At 50.4% G+C, this 17,046-nt stretch overlaps 6 protein-coding genes across 6 annotated transcripts; 3 read left to right on the top strand and 3 right to left on the bottom strand.

The window, feature by feature from the left end:
* Nucleotides 1–1,032: 1,032 nt before the first annotated feature.
* On the bottom strand, nt 1,033–2,893 carry F5J12DRAFT_131904 (cyclin-like protein). Its single transcript, XM_051738084.1, has 2 exons — nt 2,288–2,893; nt 1,033–2,227 (listed from the first exon to the last, which is right to left on the bottom strand). The coding sequence occupies exons 1-2, from the start codon at nt 2,552–2,554 to the stop codon at nt 1,193–1,195; spliced, it is 1,302 nt and encodes a 433-aa protein (XP_051599543.1). The 5' UTR covers nt 2,555–2,893; the 3' UTR covers nt 1,033–1,192.
* A 1,803-nt stretch (nt 2,894–4,696) lies between these two features.
* Nucleotides 4,697–9,123, bottom strand: F5J12DRAFT_835669 (uncharacterized protein). The gene is given in 12 exon segments (XM_051745924.1): nt 4,697–4,767; nt 4,821–5,259; nt 5,279–6,070; nt 6,122–7,020; nt 7,071–7,853; nt 7,901–7,930; nt 7,986–8,190; nt 8,246–8,412; nt 8,459–8,484; nt 8,548–8,622; nt 8,675–8,845; nt 8,871–9,123. The coding sequence occupies 11 exon segments, from the start codon at nt 8,951–8,953 to the stop codon at nt 5,131–5,133; spliced, it is 3,360 nt and encodes a 1,119-aa protein (XP_051599542.1). The 5' UTR covers nt 8,954–9,123; the 3' UTR covers nt 4,697–4,767; nt 4,821–5,130.
* A 73-nt stretch (nt 9,124–9,196) lies between these two features.
* On the top strand, nt 9,197–9,395 carry F5J12DRAFT_701382 (uncharacterized protein; the record flags this gene model as incomplete). Its single annotated transcript, XM_051740510.1, has 2 exons — nt 9,197–9,260; nt 9,310–9,395. Coding segments are annotated over 2 exons (150 nt in total), but the record flags the coding sequence as incomplete, so codon positions are not given.
* A 453-nt stretch (nt 9,396–9,848) lies between these two features.
* F5J12DRAFT_905970 (uncharacterized protein) lies at nt 9,849–10,516 on the bottom strand (the record flags this gene model as incomplete). Its single annotated transcript, XM_051748727.1, has 6 exons — nt 9,849–9,868; nt 9,916–9,935; nt 9,985–10,061; nt 10,114–10,134; nt 10,182–10,349; nt 10,502–10,516. The coding sequence occupies 6 exons, from the start codon at nt 10,514–10,516 to the stop codon at nt 9,849–9,851; spliced, it is 321 nt and encodes a 106-aa protein (XP_051599540.1).
* F5J12DRAFT_835656 (Pescadillo N-terminus-domain-containing protein) lies at nt 10,484–12,712 on the top strand. Its single transcript, XM_051745923.1, has 5 exons — nt 10,484–10,659; nt 10,709–10,952; nt 11,008–11,269; nt 11,335–12,468; nt 12,520–12,712. The coding sequence occupies exons 1-5, from the start codon at nt 10,539–10,541 to the stop codon at nt 12,580–12,582; spliced, it is 1,824 nt and encodes a 607-aa protein (XP_051599539.1). The 5' UTR covers nt 10,484–10,538; the 3' UTR covers nt 12,583–12,712.
* Nucleotides 12,713–12,749: 37 nt separating this feature from the next.
* F5J12DRAFT_131785 (uncharacterized protein) lies at nt 12,750–17,045 on the top strand. Its single transcript, XM_051738083.1, has 6 exons — nt 12,750–14,334; nt 14,383–14,579; nt 14,630–14,766; nt 14,819–15,016; nt 15,067–15,600; nt 15,651–17,045. Exons 1-6 carry the CDS (start codon nt 12,881–12,883, stop codon nt 16,875–16,877), a joined length of 3,747 nt encoding a protein of 1,248 aa, XP_051599538.1. The 5' UTR covers nt 12,750–12,880; the 3' UTR covers nt 16,878–17,045.
* The last annotated feature ends 1 nt before the right edge of the window (nt 17,046 follows it).

The following is a 17,046-nucleotide window of genomic DNA, read 5'->3' as shown; positions in this document are numbered from 1 at the left end:
GTGCGTTATTACGAACAATAGCGGGTGAGATCTTTGGAGTTCCGATGTCTCTATCCTTGCTAGTAGCACGAATATTTGGGCGCTACATGTCCCGACGACGTCACAACATTGGGTGAGGTCGATCAGGCCATGAAATTGGTCTTTGGCTTTTCCCTGCCTTTTGTCCGCCTGGCATTACAATGCGGTAAATAAACGTATAACTATTCCCGGAACATCGATGTAATCCATTTAGAAACTCTTATGGCAACGCGCTCTCAAGTATTGAGGCCTTAAGCGCGCAGGCGTGATAAATATCTTAACCACTATAGGTAACAAGACATTCGGGTCGGCTTCACTGAAGGGCGGACATCGCACACGGGTAAAGGTAAGTAAAACGTCAATCGATCAGATGATATGTATGTTCGGAACAAGGGTACCCGAGTGTATCTCACGGGTCTCAGATCGTGGGGAGCCACACTGATCCGGCGTTCCTTAGGATCACGGTTGCTGTGCAGGGTAAATGACTGATCACATTCACATATGCAGGAACAGCCAGAGAAAACGACTCAGGGATTACAAGTGGTATTGTAAAGGACAGTTCGATTGCGGGTTGGGGATGCGAGGTTTGCTGCAACAATGACAAGTTGGGGTGTGGAACAACGGTGCAGAAAGTACCAACTAAGAGTAATAAAAGTTGGTCGGGCGGAGCTACAGAGCGAGACCGCGTAAAGAAGGTAGAAGAAAGGACTTCGCGACGAGCCAAACGGCCGACTTTGATAAATTGAAGAATAATATAGAACAAATGCGATAAACACCATAACAGGTTTGTCGGCCTCGTTGCGAGGAGAAATGCAGCGAAAAATAAAAGGGACGACGAGAGACGATGTGTGCATAGAAGGGACAGAAATGAATGTGCTTTGACTTATGACAATAGTCGGATACACAGGGTCCGAGAAACGGATGGAACAAGTGACAAACAGGGAGTATCCAGCGTTTGGCAAACTGAATAAAGGCTCGCTCCGGCTCTGCTCCTCGTCGTTGCTCAAGTCCTGCGCTAACGGTGGTGGGAATTATAACAAGAAAGAGACGATTGCAAGGGTAATGCATGGATGATTGAGTTGCAAAGACAAGTGCGCAGATGAACTGGGCAGTGTATGGTGGTATTACATTTTGAGAATGAAGAGCTTCTTGATGGGTCGGAGATGTAGAGCCCTTACGATACAGTAGTCACCCGAGGAGAACCGTTCAAATTATGCAGGGCGGGTCGACTGAGCGTGAGATATTCGTGAGGAAGGTAGTGATCGGGTGGGACCTCCATACGTTGTTTGTTGAGGACGGGTTCAAACGCAGAGGGCAAATTCTCCTTATCGTCGTCAGATGAAAGGGGACTCGAGAACGGGTCTGACGAAAACAAGACAGGGCTCGTTGGTGTGAGGGGGAATTCGTCGGAGGTATCAGATATCGGCGTGCTTGTACCAGAAACAGAAGAACGCGTCGGAGTAACGGGGAATGGCACCAAGTGGTGCCACGAGAAACGCCCGCCTTGGAGATAAAACTGGAGAACGAACGTTGCCGCCTTGGAATAGAATGCATATGAGTATTTCTTCACCAAAGTCTCCGAGAGGTCATTGACACGTTTGGCTAGCCGATTATCGAGCAGTTCTACAATCTCCCTGCATTCGTTCGTCTCCTCAAACATACGACGAGGTTTGCCACATAGGAAACGGGCGAGGGTAAGGGCACCAAGCGCGATCGATGATGGCGTGTACTTGACGAATTCGCGGTAAAACAGCGTTATCTCCATCAGAAAGCGGGCAACGTGTTGCACTTTTTCTTCTTCAATGAAAGGGTCGCAGCACATCAATCTAAGCCATGCTTCTGCGGTTGGATGGCCGAGTGTCCACTGTATGGTTGCAAGCACATGCCCTTCCATTTGGATGAAGGCAGACTCATCGTATGTTTCACGACAAATCTGTGCTAATTCCTGGACTGTGGGAACGCGTTCCTTCGCATCTTCAAACTTGGCAGCGATCCAAAGGGCGGCGCAGCCGACAAGCTGGTAGTGTTTGATATACACAATGCGGCGCGACACGTAGCGATCCACGATGTTCAGGGTAAGGTATAAAGTTTCCGGTCGGAGGCGAAACGCAAAGTGAATCTCCACGAGGAAATCGACCAGACATGGACGCATGTGCCATCGGATTTCAGGTTGCTGATCCATAGATTGAGAAGATGACATGGTGTATCTCTGATAGCGGGATTACCGCTGAAATCAACGACTGTGTTGGAGACTCTGCTCTTAACTGACCTCCATTTCGTGCATGTAGAGACGGATGTCCTCACGATACTCCTCTTCTAAAAGTACTCCCTGACGCCTCAGAGCGGTAATTTGCGCTTCGCGTTGTCTTTGCTGGAGGAAAGTAGACTTCGCAGAGTAGGTGGACAGCCTACAAGCAGGTGGAGGTCCGAGAATGGGAGTTTTGTGGGACTTTGAGATACCATAGGGCGATGGGCGTCTCTTCGGATATGCCACATTTCGAGAGCTTCGGTAAGACGATATGGAGATGTCCTTCATGACTGAGTGGCAGCGGAATCAAGCTTTGGGCGCGTTTGACCAATATCCGACTGAGGAAGGAAAGGGTAGTCAGCAAGCAACATACGAAGTGGCCGAGCACATAAGCGCCATTAGCACGAGCGCAACAGAAGCTCGCGCAGAGGCACTCCGGATGCCCAACAAAGGTTTCAGAGACTCATAGTGCCAATTTGATCCGTCTGACGTGGGAGGGTAGACGATGGGTGATAGGCGACTTACTACAACGGGAATAATGGTCATGCAATATAGTTTCGCGCACCGAGGGAACGACGAGTAGAAAGCAAACGGAAGTGGGTGGCAGTGGCGAGTCGCGAGCGAATGGACTGGTAATAATGAAGTCGTGGTCAGCGTGATGATCCGGAGTCAGGGTATAAGGAGGGGTGAAGGCTAGGAAAGGCAGGCCTCGGGTTTGGTGAACAGAAAAGTGAACGGAAAGAGACATAGAAGAGAACCGCTGGAAGCAGTGCTTGGTGTTGGAACGCAGGGCCGCGTCAAAGTCGGAAGGTATTATTATAAAAGAAGAAATCGAAAAAGGAAAATTCGGCGAAATTATTGCAGCGAGAAGTCAAGGATAAAATAATAAAAACTTGCATGGAAAAACTCGATATACATAACGACAGCGCAAAGCTGTCAAGTCGGTCATTATTGAGGAACCTGAGACAAATCCCTCGGATGTCTTTGCCCGTGGGCCTTCCAACGTATAGGACGCGCCCAATAACGTGAGTATGCCTTCTGCCAGCAAAAGGGAAGACAGCAAGGAACAATGGCCGCTTCTACGCCCACCCATGAGACCATCAACCGCCAAGGCACCCCCCGCTTGGGCGGGTGCTTCCCACGGTCCACGTTTTACAGCGAGCTCACAAATGACGTCGTGTCAGGAAAATCGACTCACCCTAAGTAGTGCAGACGAATCTCGTGTAATGTGCTTGTGTCTATAGGTCAGTCAGATAACTAGAATTCGGGTTCCAGTAAGCGAGGATTGACCGCCGTACTCAAGAAAAAAGGAGTTTGCTGTAGCGGCCCTTCAGCTGATCATGATCAATACATTAGTGCGAACAACTCACAGTCGATCGATTTGGTGCGCTGCGGTGGTATATGTAGTTCTGGAGAAGGGTAAAGACAGACGGGAGTGACGATTATTGCAATGCAAGTGGTTACGAATGGATAGCAGAAGGAGAGACAGTTAAAAGGAGAGACGGGTGAGTTGGGTGTTTGGAAGTGGGACACAGCGCAACAACTATAAGACGATGGACTCGAACTTAAATCGAGAGCGTGGTACACCACGAGCTGCCAAGGCACGCTTCCAGTGGCTTCGACTCGTCAACAAGACGGGCGTCACCGGGGTGAGTGGTTTGGTTGAAGAGTGAATGTGAGGAGGGCGCGAAATTTGCAATCGCACAAAGAGAGAAAGGGAGAGAGAGAGCGTTGGAAGGAAGGCGTGTTTTGGTTTGTGCTTTGTTTCTTTCTAGCGGTCAAGCCGTCCCTTGTCGATTCTCGGTGAAAATTATTCATTCATTGAGGGGGATTAATCTGATTTGGTAGTGACAAGAAGTCCACGTTGCACGCCTGCAGGCAACGAGGCCAGGTTTATCCTGCGGTTGTTATCGTCTGCTTTATGTAAGTAACTCATCGGCCGCCCAGTGGCTACCTCGAGCGGTGCCCCTCGTCGTCGTCGTCGACGTCTTCGTCGACGTCCTCATCTCGCTGATCACTCGTACAACACAACCGAACCCTGTACCATCTTGCTAACTGATACTTATCTGTCTGTACATATAATTGAACTATTACACTGCACACGACAATTAGTGACGTCTCTGGGAACTACTTCTCCCACAGGGTCCATTCCCATCAGTCACGTCTTATCACCCCCGTCTATCATCCGCCCTTCGCCCATCGAACCTACCCGGTTCCCAAATTACGAATTGATGACCTGATCTCCGGTGACAGCTTCCAGTGTCTGCCATGCGCTGCAACCGAGTAGAATCCTTGCAGCGGTAGTTGCAAATACCCTACATGGGTATGCCCAGGGCGATTGCGTTATGCACGGATACGCATCGAAGGACTACAGCGGCTGTAGATAGTCGAGCCCAAACCGCGGAGGATCTCAAGTTAACCTGGGCAGAGTACCGGTTTCAAGCCGCGGGAGCCACTAGAACCGCTTGGGATTCGCCAGCCAAGATAGTTCCATAGTTTCACTCGTGACAATGTGAAACCACGTAACCCGCGAACCCTTCGATGCAGTACGTACCACTTGCAGCATCTGACCATGAGAGATGCACGGCTGCACAGTGAACTTCGCCCCATTTGGAGAGGTTTAGAACGTGTAGAACTATAGATCGCTCGCAGTTTGGATGTACAAAGAAACGTTACTCCTGCGTAACAAACTGTACTAGATCATATATAAGTACGACTGGAGAGTGAGTCAGAAAAGTGGAACGAGCAGTCGAAACACAATATCGATAAAGAACGTCAACGTGTCCAGCGTGATCCGACGACAGGTAAATGGAAACAGAGGTTACGGTAGTCCTGAAGCTATGGCAGAAGAGCCAACAAGTTCGTTACTCAACCCTACGGCCACCACTCATCAAAAGTGACATCAGATCGTGAGCAGGTTGGTTGTTAGCAGCGCCCAGACCTTGCGGCTGGAAGTGAAGAGGTAACATGTGTGGAGGAATCTGCTGTGGTTGCTGGTGTTGCCTTAATGACATGTGTGGCTGGCTGTCCTTGAGGCCCTTGTCCAAAGCCGGCGTTCGGCCCTCGCAAACCGCCAGGATATCCACCAGCTCCCCCGAGACCAAGCAGCTGTGCATGACTTGTCCCCAGGTTGGCAGGATGAATGAGTCCTTGCAACGGGTTGTGCACAAGTGCACCCTGCAACTGGTGCACGGGGTGGGGCATACGTACTTGAGGACCGCTACTGAAGCCTAGGCTAGCAGCTTGTTGATAGTTAGTGAAAGGCTGCTGAGCTGGCCCGTTGCCATGCAGGCCACCGTGAATATTGCCGTTTGCAAGACCAATGGAAGTGTTGACGAACGGGTTGGGATCGTGGGGAGGTCGTCCACCAAGGTTAGCCAAGCCAGGGGGCAAGCGCTGTGCGGGAGCGAGAGGGTTAGGTGACGGTCCGCCACGGTGCTGAGTATTTTGCACAGGGAGAGTGCCGCTCCTCCCTACATTGGTATGGGGTAGATGAATAGATGGTATGGCACCTTGATACATCTGCGCGGAGCCTCGCTGAACATTGAATTGTGAAGGATCATCCTGGACATCCGAGAACACTGCGGCGTTCTGGCGGATACGGGGAGGTGGCAAAGACCGGAGACCAGGGACCATCCCATCTGGTACAAAGTTTCTGTCATCTAAAAGGCTATCGTATAGAGAGTCTGGGCGCGCGTGGGTGGGTGGTTGGGGTTGGGGAGGTTGTAGAGGGTGAAGATTAGTAGGTTGCGACCCTAGATGATCAAGGTTTGGCATTTCGGGGACAGAATTAAGCCTCTGAGCCTACGAGGGAAACGTTGAGACGAACGGCAACTGCAAGAATTTTTGACCTACATAGGCTGAATTGTTCAGCATCGCAAAAATGTCTTCCATTGCTTTGGCGTCCGCGTTGCTAGGCGGGTGTAGGACACCCATGTCCGCCTTCTGGGAAGCAGGGCCTGAATTACCCGCAAACCCTTTCGGAGGCGGGGGTTGATTCTCTCTCTTCCCGTCGAAGAATTTGGCGAATCGACTGCCTTTCGCCGCTGCAGGTCCGAAGTTAACGCAATCTAACGGCGGGCCTGAGGTATTACCAGGAAGACCAGCTCCAGTTTCCGTCACGGATACCTGTTCGGTGATGGCCTGTCCCAGCGGATGACGGAACATAGCATCTGACGAGGGCGTCCCGTTTCGATGCTCATCGAAAGGATAAAACCCGCTGAGAGATGATAAGACCTCTGACTGAGGTGGATTTTGTGCTGGGATGTCACCGAGAGCGTGTATGTGATTTGCTGCGGCGCCTGCAGGCATATTCATCCGAACGAGGTTATTCTTCTGTGAAAACGATACCGGGCTTTGCATAGCAGCAGACCGTGGCGGCCCAATGGGGTTCTGTAAAGACCGGGATGCCAGAGCAAGTAATCTAGATCCCACTGCATTGTTGGATGGGACATCTTGACTTGCAACTGTAGAAACATCCGTGGCCAGCTTCACATTGTCATGAAGAGATGCCAACTCGGAATTTGCATGGGCTTGGAAAAGCCTAGAATTTACAGAAGACGGGTTCTCAAGGGGTTCTTGCCTGTTGCCACTTGTGATAACGGAAGGTGAAGAAGAAACAGAGTCAGGGACAAGCAGCGGCCTGGACACAGTACTGGCAGCTTCGTCGGTTGATGTAACGCTCAGTAAAGGTGTACCTCTTTTCGACGAGGTGGAGAGATACGTAGCAAAGTCGCTCTTGGATTCTTGAGCTACTGGGGCACCGGCTTAGTCTGGCTAAGATACCTCAAGCGAAGGGGCACACCTTCAAAATTGCTATCCTTGTTGGACAATGATGCATTCTCCGCGATAGTCTCAGGGGGACGGGGCGATGATGCTACAGGAATGTCTGTATTTCTCTTTTCTTCTTCTCGTCTCATCATTAACTTGAAAAGCTGGATTTCGTCTAGTTGGGTTTCGGGTTCCGGGACCGGCAACTCAGTTTTGGGGGAGGAGTCGGGAAGAGGCTCGCCGTCGCTCGATGGAACTTGATTTTTCTGTTCTTTCTCTCGGAGCTCCTTCTTGAAGGCTTGGATGCCGTCAAGTTCACCGTCGGGGCGCTGCATAGTGAAACCACTCCCACTGCTACTTGGAATATACGTATCCATCCACGCAGGTTCTTTCTCCCGTTCACGGTCTTTGCGCTCGTCTCGATCTTTGGTGTCGTCGCCGACCCTTCGCTCCCGACCGTTTGCCCTTTTGCCCCGATTATCACGGTCATCAGCTACCCATTTCCCGTCCCAAGCCGACCTCTCGCGCTCTCTTTCGCGGTATTCCCGTTCACGCCTGGCAGCCAGTCGCTCCTCTCTCTTGCCATCGTCCCTCCACCTCCTGGGATCGTCCGCTTCGGATTCCCGATCGTAACCCTTGTCACGGTCGTCCAGATCCCTCCGGTAACCTACATCTCCAAGCCGATCCTCGCGATCAGTCCGCTTATCACTCTCCCGGTCGCCATCTCTTCGCATTCTGGAGGAATCCCGTACTCTAGAGCGGGGACTTTCGCGATCACGCTCACGATCTTCTCGTTCCCTACGGCCGCTCTCGGGTCCTGTTGAAGTTCACTAATAATCCAGTGGTGCAAATCAAAGTACTTACGTTCCCTTGCAGGACGAGACGATTCCGTACCTAAGGGGATGAGTGAATCAGCATACTAAAGTAGGACACCACAGAAACGACAAACCTCTTCGCCAATCTTCCGTGGATTCTCCATCTTTCTTTTTGGAGGACTCTCGGCCATCAGTGGTACGTGCGCTCAGCACTTGCTGGCCTTGCGCAGCGATACGCGACCCAGAGTTGGCAAGGTGAGGGGTAACTTCACGATCTTTGGACCGTAGCTGAGAGAGTGAGGAGATTGCACGCCGGTCGCGGTCATACTTGTCAGACAACTGCAGAGGGAAGATGTTAATGCAGTCGAGAAAAAGTTGCTGCATTAACACCCACATTGCGCAGCCGTTCATGTCCCTCTTTAACTTTCGAATCTCGGTCTTGTTCCCTGTCGACTTCTCTTTCTCGCTCGCGTTCTGCAGTACGGATAGACTGGTGTTTGAAGTTGCCCATTTGAGATGGTTGTGTGACGGTGGTTCCCCGAAATGATGGTCTATTTTGACCTGGGAATGGTCAGGCAGTCAATTAATTAACAGGGTAAGCGCATACCGCCGTCGTCTGCATCACGACGGAATCTATGCAGTTAGCATCGTGAGTGAGTGGAAAGATCCAGAAGTAAGAGTGAACATCACACTCACCGCCTATCTCGAGCGTTACCAGAGCCCATCGATATCTCAGAATCCTTTTTAGAGATACTTTGCTCGTTGTCGATCCTTGTAAACGTGTACTGAGCATATGAATTATTGAAAGAGGGGTGACGTATACCCAAACCAGTCCTTCAGTAGGGGCATGCCATCTGGAATCTTTACCAAGGGAGATTTGTGGAGGGAGAGAAGCTGAAAACGAGAATACATGACGAATGGTCGAGGTACCGAGTCGCCTCGCGGCACGGGGAGAACAGAACTAGGAAGATCTTTGGGGTCGGGTGTATCGACACTTTGAAGGGAGACATTGGAGAGACCGTCCGATAAAGCATTCCACAGCAGCACCTGATGGTTGAGAAGGGCCGACAGCAGTTGCGCCGTTCTCTGCTAGTAGCGACATGGTCTGAACTCTGAAGAGATGGCAAATCTATGGAGAGAAAAAAAAAGAAAGAAAAAAGAAAAAAGGAACAGGTTTGTGTGAACTTGACCGCTTGCAACTTGGTCTTCGCCCTCGCAGTAGCACTGTAAGGACTTCGCTTGCTGGGACGGCTCTGAGACTGTTGTGACCACTCCTCACGCTGACCAAACCTGGCCACATAAGACACCGCCAGCGAAGACCCAGCCATGTGCATACTCACTCTCAAGGCATTTCGTTTTACAAAAAGAAGTTTTAAATCTGTACCGTCAGGTTATAAGGGCTTCACGATGTATGGTCGTTAACTTTTTCTCCGCTCAGATGGCCACCATTTCTTCTAGCCATACCAGATTCAGCTGCTCGTTCGGAGACAGTAGCATGGTTTCGAGGTGAAATCGAGCGCAATAAACACTTGACAGATGTCGTGAGTAGCTTAGACTTTTCCATCGCCTCTCCGAACCTCATGTCTCTGGTTAGGGCGTCATAGAAAGCAAAATAAATACTACCCTCCGCGAGTTACAGTCAAGTCCTGCGGGTCTCTTGACACTTGTGACTTGAGTCCTGTACTTCGAACGAGTATACTTCGGTTCAAAACTCCACAACCGCATGGCATACAGGAATCTACTACTTCGGTGTGGATCATGACTCGAGTGCTGTTTCTCACTCAAAAATCTAGGAACTATTCTTGACAATTACGACTTTGCATTTCGTGGACGATCTACATGCGAACTTGCTCCGTATTTTGCACAGGCTACTCTTGTACCATTCATACGCAGTGAATTTTTTGGGATCTCTCGGTCCAGTCGTGCAAGTGTAACAATGCACACACGATGATCGATAGATTTGCGAGACTTGGTGTGAATTGCCAGACGCGGCCATTTCAAGCCTGGTTTCGAAGAACTGTAAAGGGTCAGGTGACAAACGAGGTGAAAGAAATAGCATTGCACTTAAGATGACGGAATCACCGCTGCGAAGGGTATCAGACAAACAGTACCCCAGCCGAACGGAACACTAACCGCAGAAACATCTTGCTGATAAAGCGATCTTTGTTCAGGGGCTGCTTGTTCTTCCCCTTTGGTGTCTCTGTCCACATCTGTGCGGTCAATCATTAGTCTTGGAAGTGGAGACGTGACCGAGAAGATTACCTCCTTGACATTCTCCAAAACCTGCAAAATACGAACAACGATGAAATACGGAAGAAATCTCAACTTACCATGTTGCTATGTCTGTCAAACGCCTTCACGCGCGCTAGCAATTTCTTGTTATTCCTCAAGGAGATGAGTACCTGCGCATTGTTGCGTACGGCTTGCTGTAGGACTGACAGTGGACCTTGGCTGATCTCGTGTTCCTCCAGTTGACGGAGCTGAGCTTCGTCTAGCTTCTGATTTTGGGACGTGAACGTATTGACTAGAAGCGGATGAGTTGGGACGCTCCTACGTTTGTGTATTCCTCACCTCATGATCGGGGTATGATGAGAAGGGCGACTTTGTTTGGTTTGGACAAACAAATATTCTGCGATGAATTATGCATAACCTTCTTGCCTTGCATCGTTCAGGCCCAAGACAACACCATGGGACGCTTAAGGAAGAAGGGGAAGGCAGGCGCAGCCAAGGCTTATATGACGCGTTCTACCGCGGTGAAAAAGTTGCAATGCTCACTGGCTGATTTCAGACGGTTGTGCATTTTAAAAGGTTGGGTCTCAGTATTCGTTGGGCTTGACCTCACATGGCCTATCGATAGGCATATTTCCTCGCGAGCCGCGAAACAAGAAGAAGGCCAACAAGGGGTCGACTGCACCGACATCCTTCTATTATGCGAAAGATATTGCGTATCTTCTGCACGAGCCTGTCCTGAACAAATTGCGAGACCATAAAGCATTCGCAAAGAAAATCTCCCGTGCACTCGGAAGGGGTGAGTGGAGTATCGCGAAACATCTGGAGGAGCAAAAACCTTCGTATAAGCTGGATCATATCATAAAAGAGAGGTTTGATAGTGACCAGTGGAAGGCACAATTTCGGACACGCTGACGCACTTTGCAGATACCCCACATTTATTGACGCTGTGAGGGACATCGACGATGCATTATGCATGATATTCCTTTTTGCCTCGCTTCCAGCGAACGACCGCGTTTCCGCTGCGCTGGTAGCTAATTGTTCCCGTCTCGCTGCCGAATGGCAGTTATATATAATGCATTCACGGTCGCTCAAGAAGGTCTTCTTGTCGATCAAGGGGATCTATTATCAGGCAGACGTCATGGATCAGAATGTAACATGGCTTGTACCCTATCAGTTCACTCAGAATGTAAGTATTCGGTTGTGATGCTTTTCACCCTTACAGAGCATTCTACCAGGTCCCTTCTGACGTAGGACGTCCGGGTGATGCTTACTTTCTTGGAGCTCTATCAGACGCTGCTGGGTTTCGTGTTCTTCAAGCTTTACACAGACGCCGGGCTAATTTATCCTCCTCCCCTGGATACAACTCGAGATGAAGCTGGGGCGGGCATCGGCGCATTTAGTCTCCAAGTAGCCGACCGCAAAGTCGTGGCTCTTGAACCAAACAATACTGCGAAAAAGGCCTCATCAAAGGAAGTCCGCCGAGCGATCAAGAGCATCGCTACAGGGAAATCACCAACTGGTCGTGTTGAGTCCATGGACGTTGTCGATGACCCACCCAAGGCAACGGAGGTAGACGAGGAATTCGTCCCTCATCCATCCGCCAATGATTCCAGCCCGACAGCATCGCTTCCTACTTTGCAATCGATATCTTCAGTTCCTAGGTCGAATTCCTCATCTCTCTTCTCGCCATATACATTTTTCCTGTCACGTGAGGTTTCACGACCTGTGTTCGAATTTTTAATTCGTTCTTTTGGAGGTCGCGTGGGGTGGCCCGTGTCTTCTGGGAGCGGATCGCCTTTCACTGAATCCGATGAGAGCATCACTCATGTCGTCATCGATAGACCCGCAGTTACCAGAAATAACGAGTCTTGCGAAGGAAGTGAGCAAAAAGGAAAGCGAAAATACGTGCAGCCACAATGGGTTGTAGACTGCATTAACGCCGGGCGGATACTCCTTGAAGATCTCTATCGTCAAGGCGCGACTCTTCCACCTCACTTGTCACCATTCGATGCCAAACCCGGCGCTTATGACCCGACTGCACCTTTGTCCGAGGACGAATCAGGAGCTTCCATTCATGAAGAGAATGAGGAAGTAGGGGGAGCCGAAAGTGACAGCGAAGAAGTGAAAGGTGGGACGAAGAAAGCTGTACCTGTGCACGTCGATGCAGAATCTCTGCGCGCCGCAGAGTTGGCTGCAGAAGTTGCGGGAGTCGAGTACGATGAATTCCAGACAGGAGTAAAGAAGCTACAGACCACGCGCCGTGGAGTGGGGGGCAAAACTGCCAAGCGATGCGACGAGGAGGATATGAGTAAGGTGTTGTTGAGTAACAAGAAGCGCAAGTTGTACGAGAGGATGAAGCACAGCCAGAGGAAGCAGGCAGCCGAGGTTCGTGATATAGTCTTTTCGACGCTGACTGCGTTGTTCATGCTTCGACAGCACGATGCACTGAGGGAAAAGCGCAAAAAAATCGACAGACAAAATCGACAGTCTGCCCGATGATAGCCAGTGTCTGCTCTGGTCTACTAAACTCGGAGTCGTGACTTACACAGGTTGCAAATGCGTACATACATACATCGTTAGGTGTAGTATACGATGTTCGAAAATGGATTACTAATTGTGATGGAGGGTCTAATACGGCCTCGATGCTGCCAAAATTTTGGCGCCATGATGGCTTCTGACTTCCGCCATCACTGCGGATTCAAATCACCTGGCTACATAATAGGCTGACTTGTGTCACCATATTCCGTGGAGGTTGGAACGCGCTTCTTGTTCCTCCACAGCATCTCCATATTTGAACATGGTGGGCATTCTTGGTCTTGGGAGTCGAGGTTCCTCGTCGTCGGAAGCGCGTCGCTCTGGGGTGTCACTAAACGCGGCATCCTGCAAGCCAGATCCCCCCTCCCTTCCTCCCAAAGATGTGGCACCTTGGGACACGCCTGGTCATATTTCTGAAACCTCAGGAAGGCAGCCGTACTCCTTTTCGCTCCCTGTCTGGAGACGTCGCGGACGCCCAGCGCCATCGCGCCAGAACCCTGCCAGTGCCAGTCCATCCGGAAACGAACACGGCACAATTCCACGTAGTATGCCCATTTCCAACTTGGCCTTCAACAGGGACAAGGATTTACCTCCAAGCCCTCTACCAGACCACGATACTGGGTCACGTTCCAATGACGATGCACCAGGAATGTCATCTTTATCTGACCGGAAGGTCATGAAGCCTAGCCACCGGTTTCTGCATAATGATTCTACTGCTGCTCAGGTCGCTCCCTCTAAAACATCATCAAAACAACCTGAAATCCATATCAACATCGATGTTAAATCCTCGGCTGATCCGAATGGTATTGACGCAACGTACCAGCTCCCGGGTTACTTGCGACCGAGCAGAAGTGCACACGCTCTCCGGTCCTCGGAGGCTGCATTCACTGGGTTTCTGACACCTAACGATACTCGCAACCGGGTCGTCTCGATGGCACCGTTCCCCCAGAGCAAGAAAGCAACCCCCAATGCCACGGAACGCGAATATCCGTCCTCCCGTTTAACTCGCAAGCCCTCGTTCTTGTCACGCAAAACCACTAGCCCGATACAGCGTCTCGGTCTTTCGGAGTCACCTTCTCTTCCAGTTGGACACCCCATGTCTCCCTCTCTGTTCGGTTTACACCCTGCACCTAACGCTGCTACACGGCAAAGCCATGGAGCCGCAGTTCCATTGTTTACACTGACACGACGTCATTCAGAGAAGTTTTCTAAGCGCCCCTCGACCGGTAATGGCGACGTACCTGTGCTTCCTCACAATCAATCAAGAACATCTGATTCCTCGTCCATTGCTAATCCTTTCCTATCGTCACCGGCCGTGACGCGGCGACCTGCTACAGCAGAAACGCCTGCACGTATCCGTTCCCAGTCCTTTTTTCCTCTGTCGTTTCGACCCGCAAACACTTCCAAAGATTCTGCTACCAAGGGTCTGAGTAAGCCGATACCTCAATCTCCCAAGGGCAACTCATCAAATACTCTCCCGCGCCCCCGCTCCGCTACCAACCCTCCCTTTTTACACCGACTCTCTGTTAATTTATTCTCCTCTAGCGGGACTGGAAACGGCTCCTCATCCCCAACAGTAAGGTCGCCTCGACCTTCCGTATCTCACTTACCGCCGGAAGCTCTGAAACCCCAAGCGGGTGAACCCCCTGATGCTTTCTTACAACGATTGATGTCATTCGTTTCCAAGGCTGACATAGCAGGCATTCTGGCATCAAGGTATGGTTTGGATAATCACCACGAGATGCCTCCGCTTATATCAATCAGTGCTGAAAGCATTTATGCGGACTCGTTGAAATCATACATCAATTATTTTGCCTTCTTCGGCGATCCCCTTGATGTTGCATTGCGCAGGTTGTTAATGAATGTCGGTCTTCCCCGAGAGACTCAACAGATCGACAGAGTTATAGAAGCTTTTGCCAGCAGGTATATGTCATGTAACCCTGACCTTTTTTCTTCCTCAGGCACGTTCCCTCATCATTTTCTTCGCCAATGATAGTAACAGTCTTTCCAGACCATCCATATATCCTGGCTTTCAGCCTAATTATGTTACATACCGACGCATTCAACAAGTCTAACCGACGCAAAATGTCCAAAGCCGATTATGTGAAGAACACGTCTCTTCCAGGATTGATGACCGAGATTCTTGATGTATGTCGATTTCCTTAGGGCATTCATCACTCTTTACAGCTGGTGCTTGCAGTGCTTCTATGACAACGTAGTTTTTGCGCCTTTCGTATTTATCGAGGATCCCCTGGACAGTGGAACTAATGGCAATAGATTTTCCGAGGGGGGAAATACCCGGCCCTCCACTCCTGCCACCCTTCCTAGTCCACTGACCGCGGTCGGAACCCCCCTACTCAGCAAGCCGAAAATTGACCCCTACTACCTCATTATGCATGTTAGTTTTGATGACAATCCTCCCTGACCACTCAATGATCTATTCTCCAGAATTTGCTGGATCAATTGCGTGTCAAGGTCGAGGAATACGTTCCTACAGAGAACCCCTTTAGTTGGGAAGGAACTGGGGTTTCCTGGGACTACGACGAGATTCTCCTAGCCTTTGCTAGAAGTCTTGTCGTCGTGATATCTTCCTCGGATGGTACTCGGCTACCCGTAGCCTTCTTTGGGTCGAGCATCGGAGGCTTCCCCAGTCACCCACTGGCCGAAAGTGGCGGAATCAGCAGTCTACACCCCACATCTCCTGGGATTTGGAGCCTGAGACTTGTCAAAGTAGCCACCCTCAATCTCAAAGATGATGTAGTTGAGGGAGGAAAGCGATCCATTTCCCGCAAGTGGCGACCATACAGCGTTGCCCTAACTTGGTCACAATTGCTCCTTTTTCGCGATGTATCATGGACTCCAATCCTTCTCTCCTGGAACGACACCCCTAAACCACCCCCACTTCAGGCAATGCAGTTTAAACCGGATGAAGTCATACCCATTAAAGATGCGCTAGCAGTTTTTGATAGGTTATATACCAGGGTACGCCTGTCTTCTGTCACGAGTCTGTCTCTCATTTTTATGTTGTTTAGCATACGCATACCTTCCGTCTCGTCATTTCCGACGGCCGCCACATCCTTTTACAAACACAAGATGAAGGAGAGATGAACGAGTGGATATCGCGCATTAACTACGCGAGTGCCTTTATGTCAACGGGGATACACATGCGGTCATTAGGGATACCGGGAGAAGACGTTGACCTTGCTGGGACTACGGCTGCCGCATCCCATCTTCAGGATCTACAGTTTACCAGCGCAGGGCAGCCTAGAGCTTCGGACTCGCCGGCTGGCCCCAATATTGATGAGGCATTGCAATGCAGAGAGAGATGCAATGCTGTTGAAGCCAGACCGGCAGGCATGCGCTCTGGTACTGATAAAGTTACAGTTGGCTTGGAGGACTTTTCGGTCCCTTCTGGCGGCCTGGGGTCACCCTATTCTTCTATGGAAAAACCTTTCGGCCTCCGTTCTAGAGCGCAGATAATCCATTCCACGGTACGCGACCTGGAAGATCGAATATGCGCTACGAACTCAGAGATAGGCGTTGACCTTCGCGTCGCCCGTAATATCGCCGTTTTGGCACCGTTTCAAAAGTCAACCCGTGATCGTTTGCAAGAGGCTGTCCAGACGCTGTCAAGACGGCTGCAGACTTTACGTCTGGATGTCACCAAACTTGTATGCCACCGTAATATCCTCCTTAACGATCTCGCAGCAGAAATACGGACCTTTGAGCAAACGACATTGACTCTACAGCCGGCTACGGAGATATTGCATAATGACGTTTTTGAATCCATGCTTTCCCCAGCCACTTCCCTGGATATAGGTGAAAATAGTTTTCAACTGGAGGATGGCTGCCGTTCTGTTTCTCATTCCTTTGATTCCTCTTCCGGGCCGTCATTCCGTACTGTACTTGATCTCGGTCCCGACTGGCCATCTTCAGGCGAAGCCTTTGCCATCTCTGCCTTCCGAGCAGCTTCCTTCATGGGGGAATCGGCTGACATCCATGGAACTCCATCAAGTCATCCCCTCCTAGATGAGGATTCACACTCGTCGGCCTCAGCGCTGAACCAGCTACTGTCGCAGACTTCAATACAGGAGAAACTATCCTTTTCATCTGAGTCTCGAGAAGAGCCGGAAGACTGGGACAAAACTCGGGCAGCCAAGCGGGTCTCCTTGGTACGGTTGCCATCTGATTTGCGTCTTGTTGGTCTGTTAGGAAAATTGTCACGCCATCCACGCTCCGCCGACGACTTTGGTCCTTAATGAGGGAACCTCCACCGTGAGCTGCGGCATCCCAAGATCAGCCTATTAATGACATTCGCACAATCCTACTCCACATGTACCGTAATCCATGCCATTATTGCATACATTCATAATTTCCTTGTTGATATATGTACATACGCACCTCTATACCCTACATACCGATGAGTGA

Source organism: Pisolithus orientalis (assembly GCF_024613125.1).
Source record: "Pisolithus orientalis strain OTSU chromosome Unknown F5J12scaffold_16, whole genome shotgun sequence".
Taxonomy (NCBI): domain Eukaryota; kingdom Fungi; phylum Basidiomycota; class Agaricomycetes; order Boletales; family Pisolithaceae; genus Pisolithus; species Pisolithus orientalis.
This window is presented reverse-complemented; position numbering and strand designations above follow the sequence as displayed.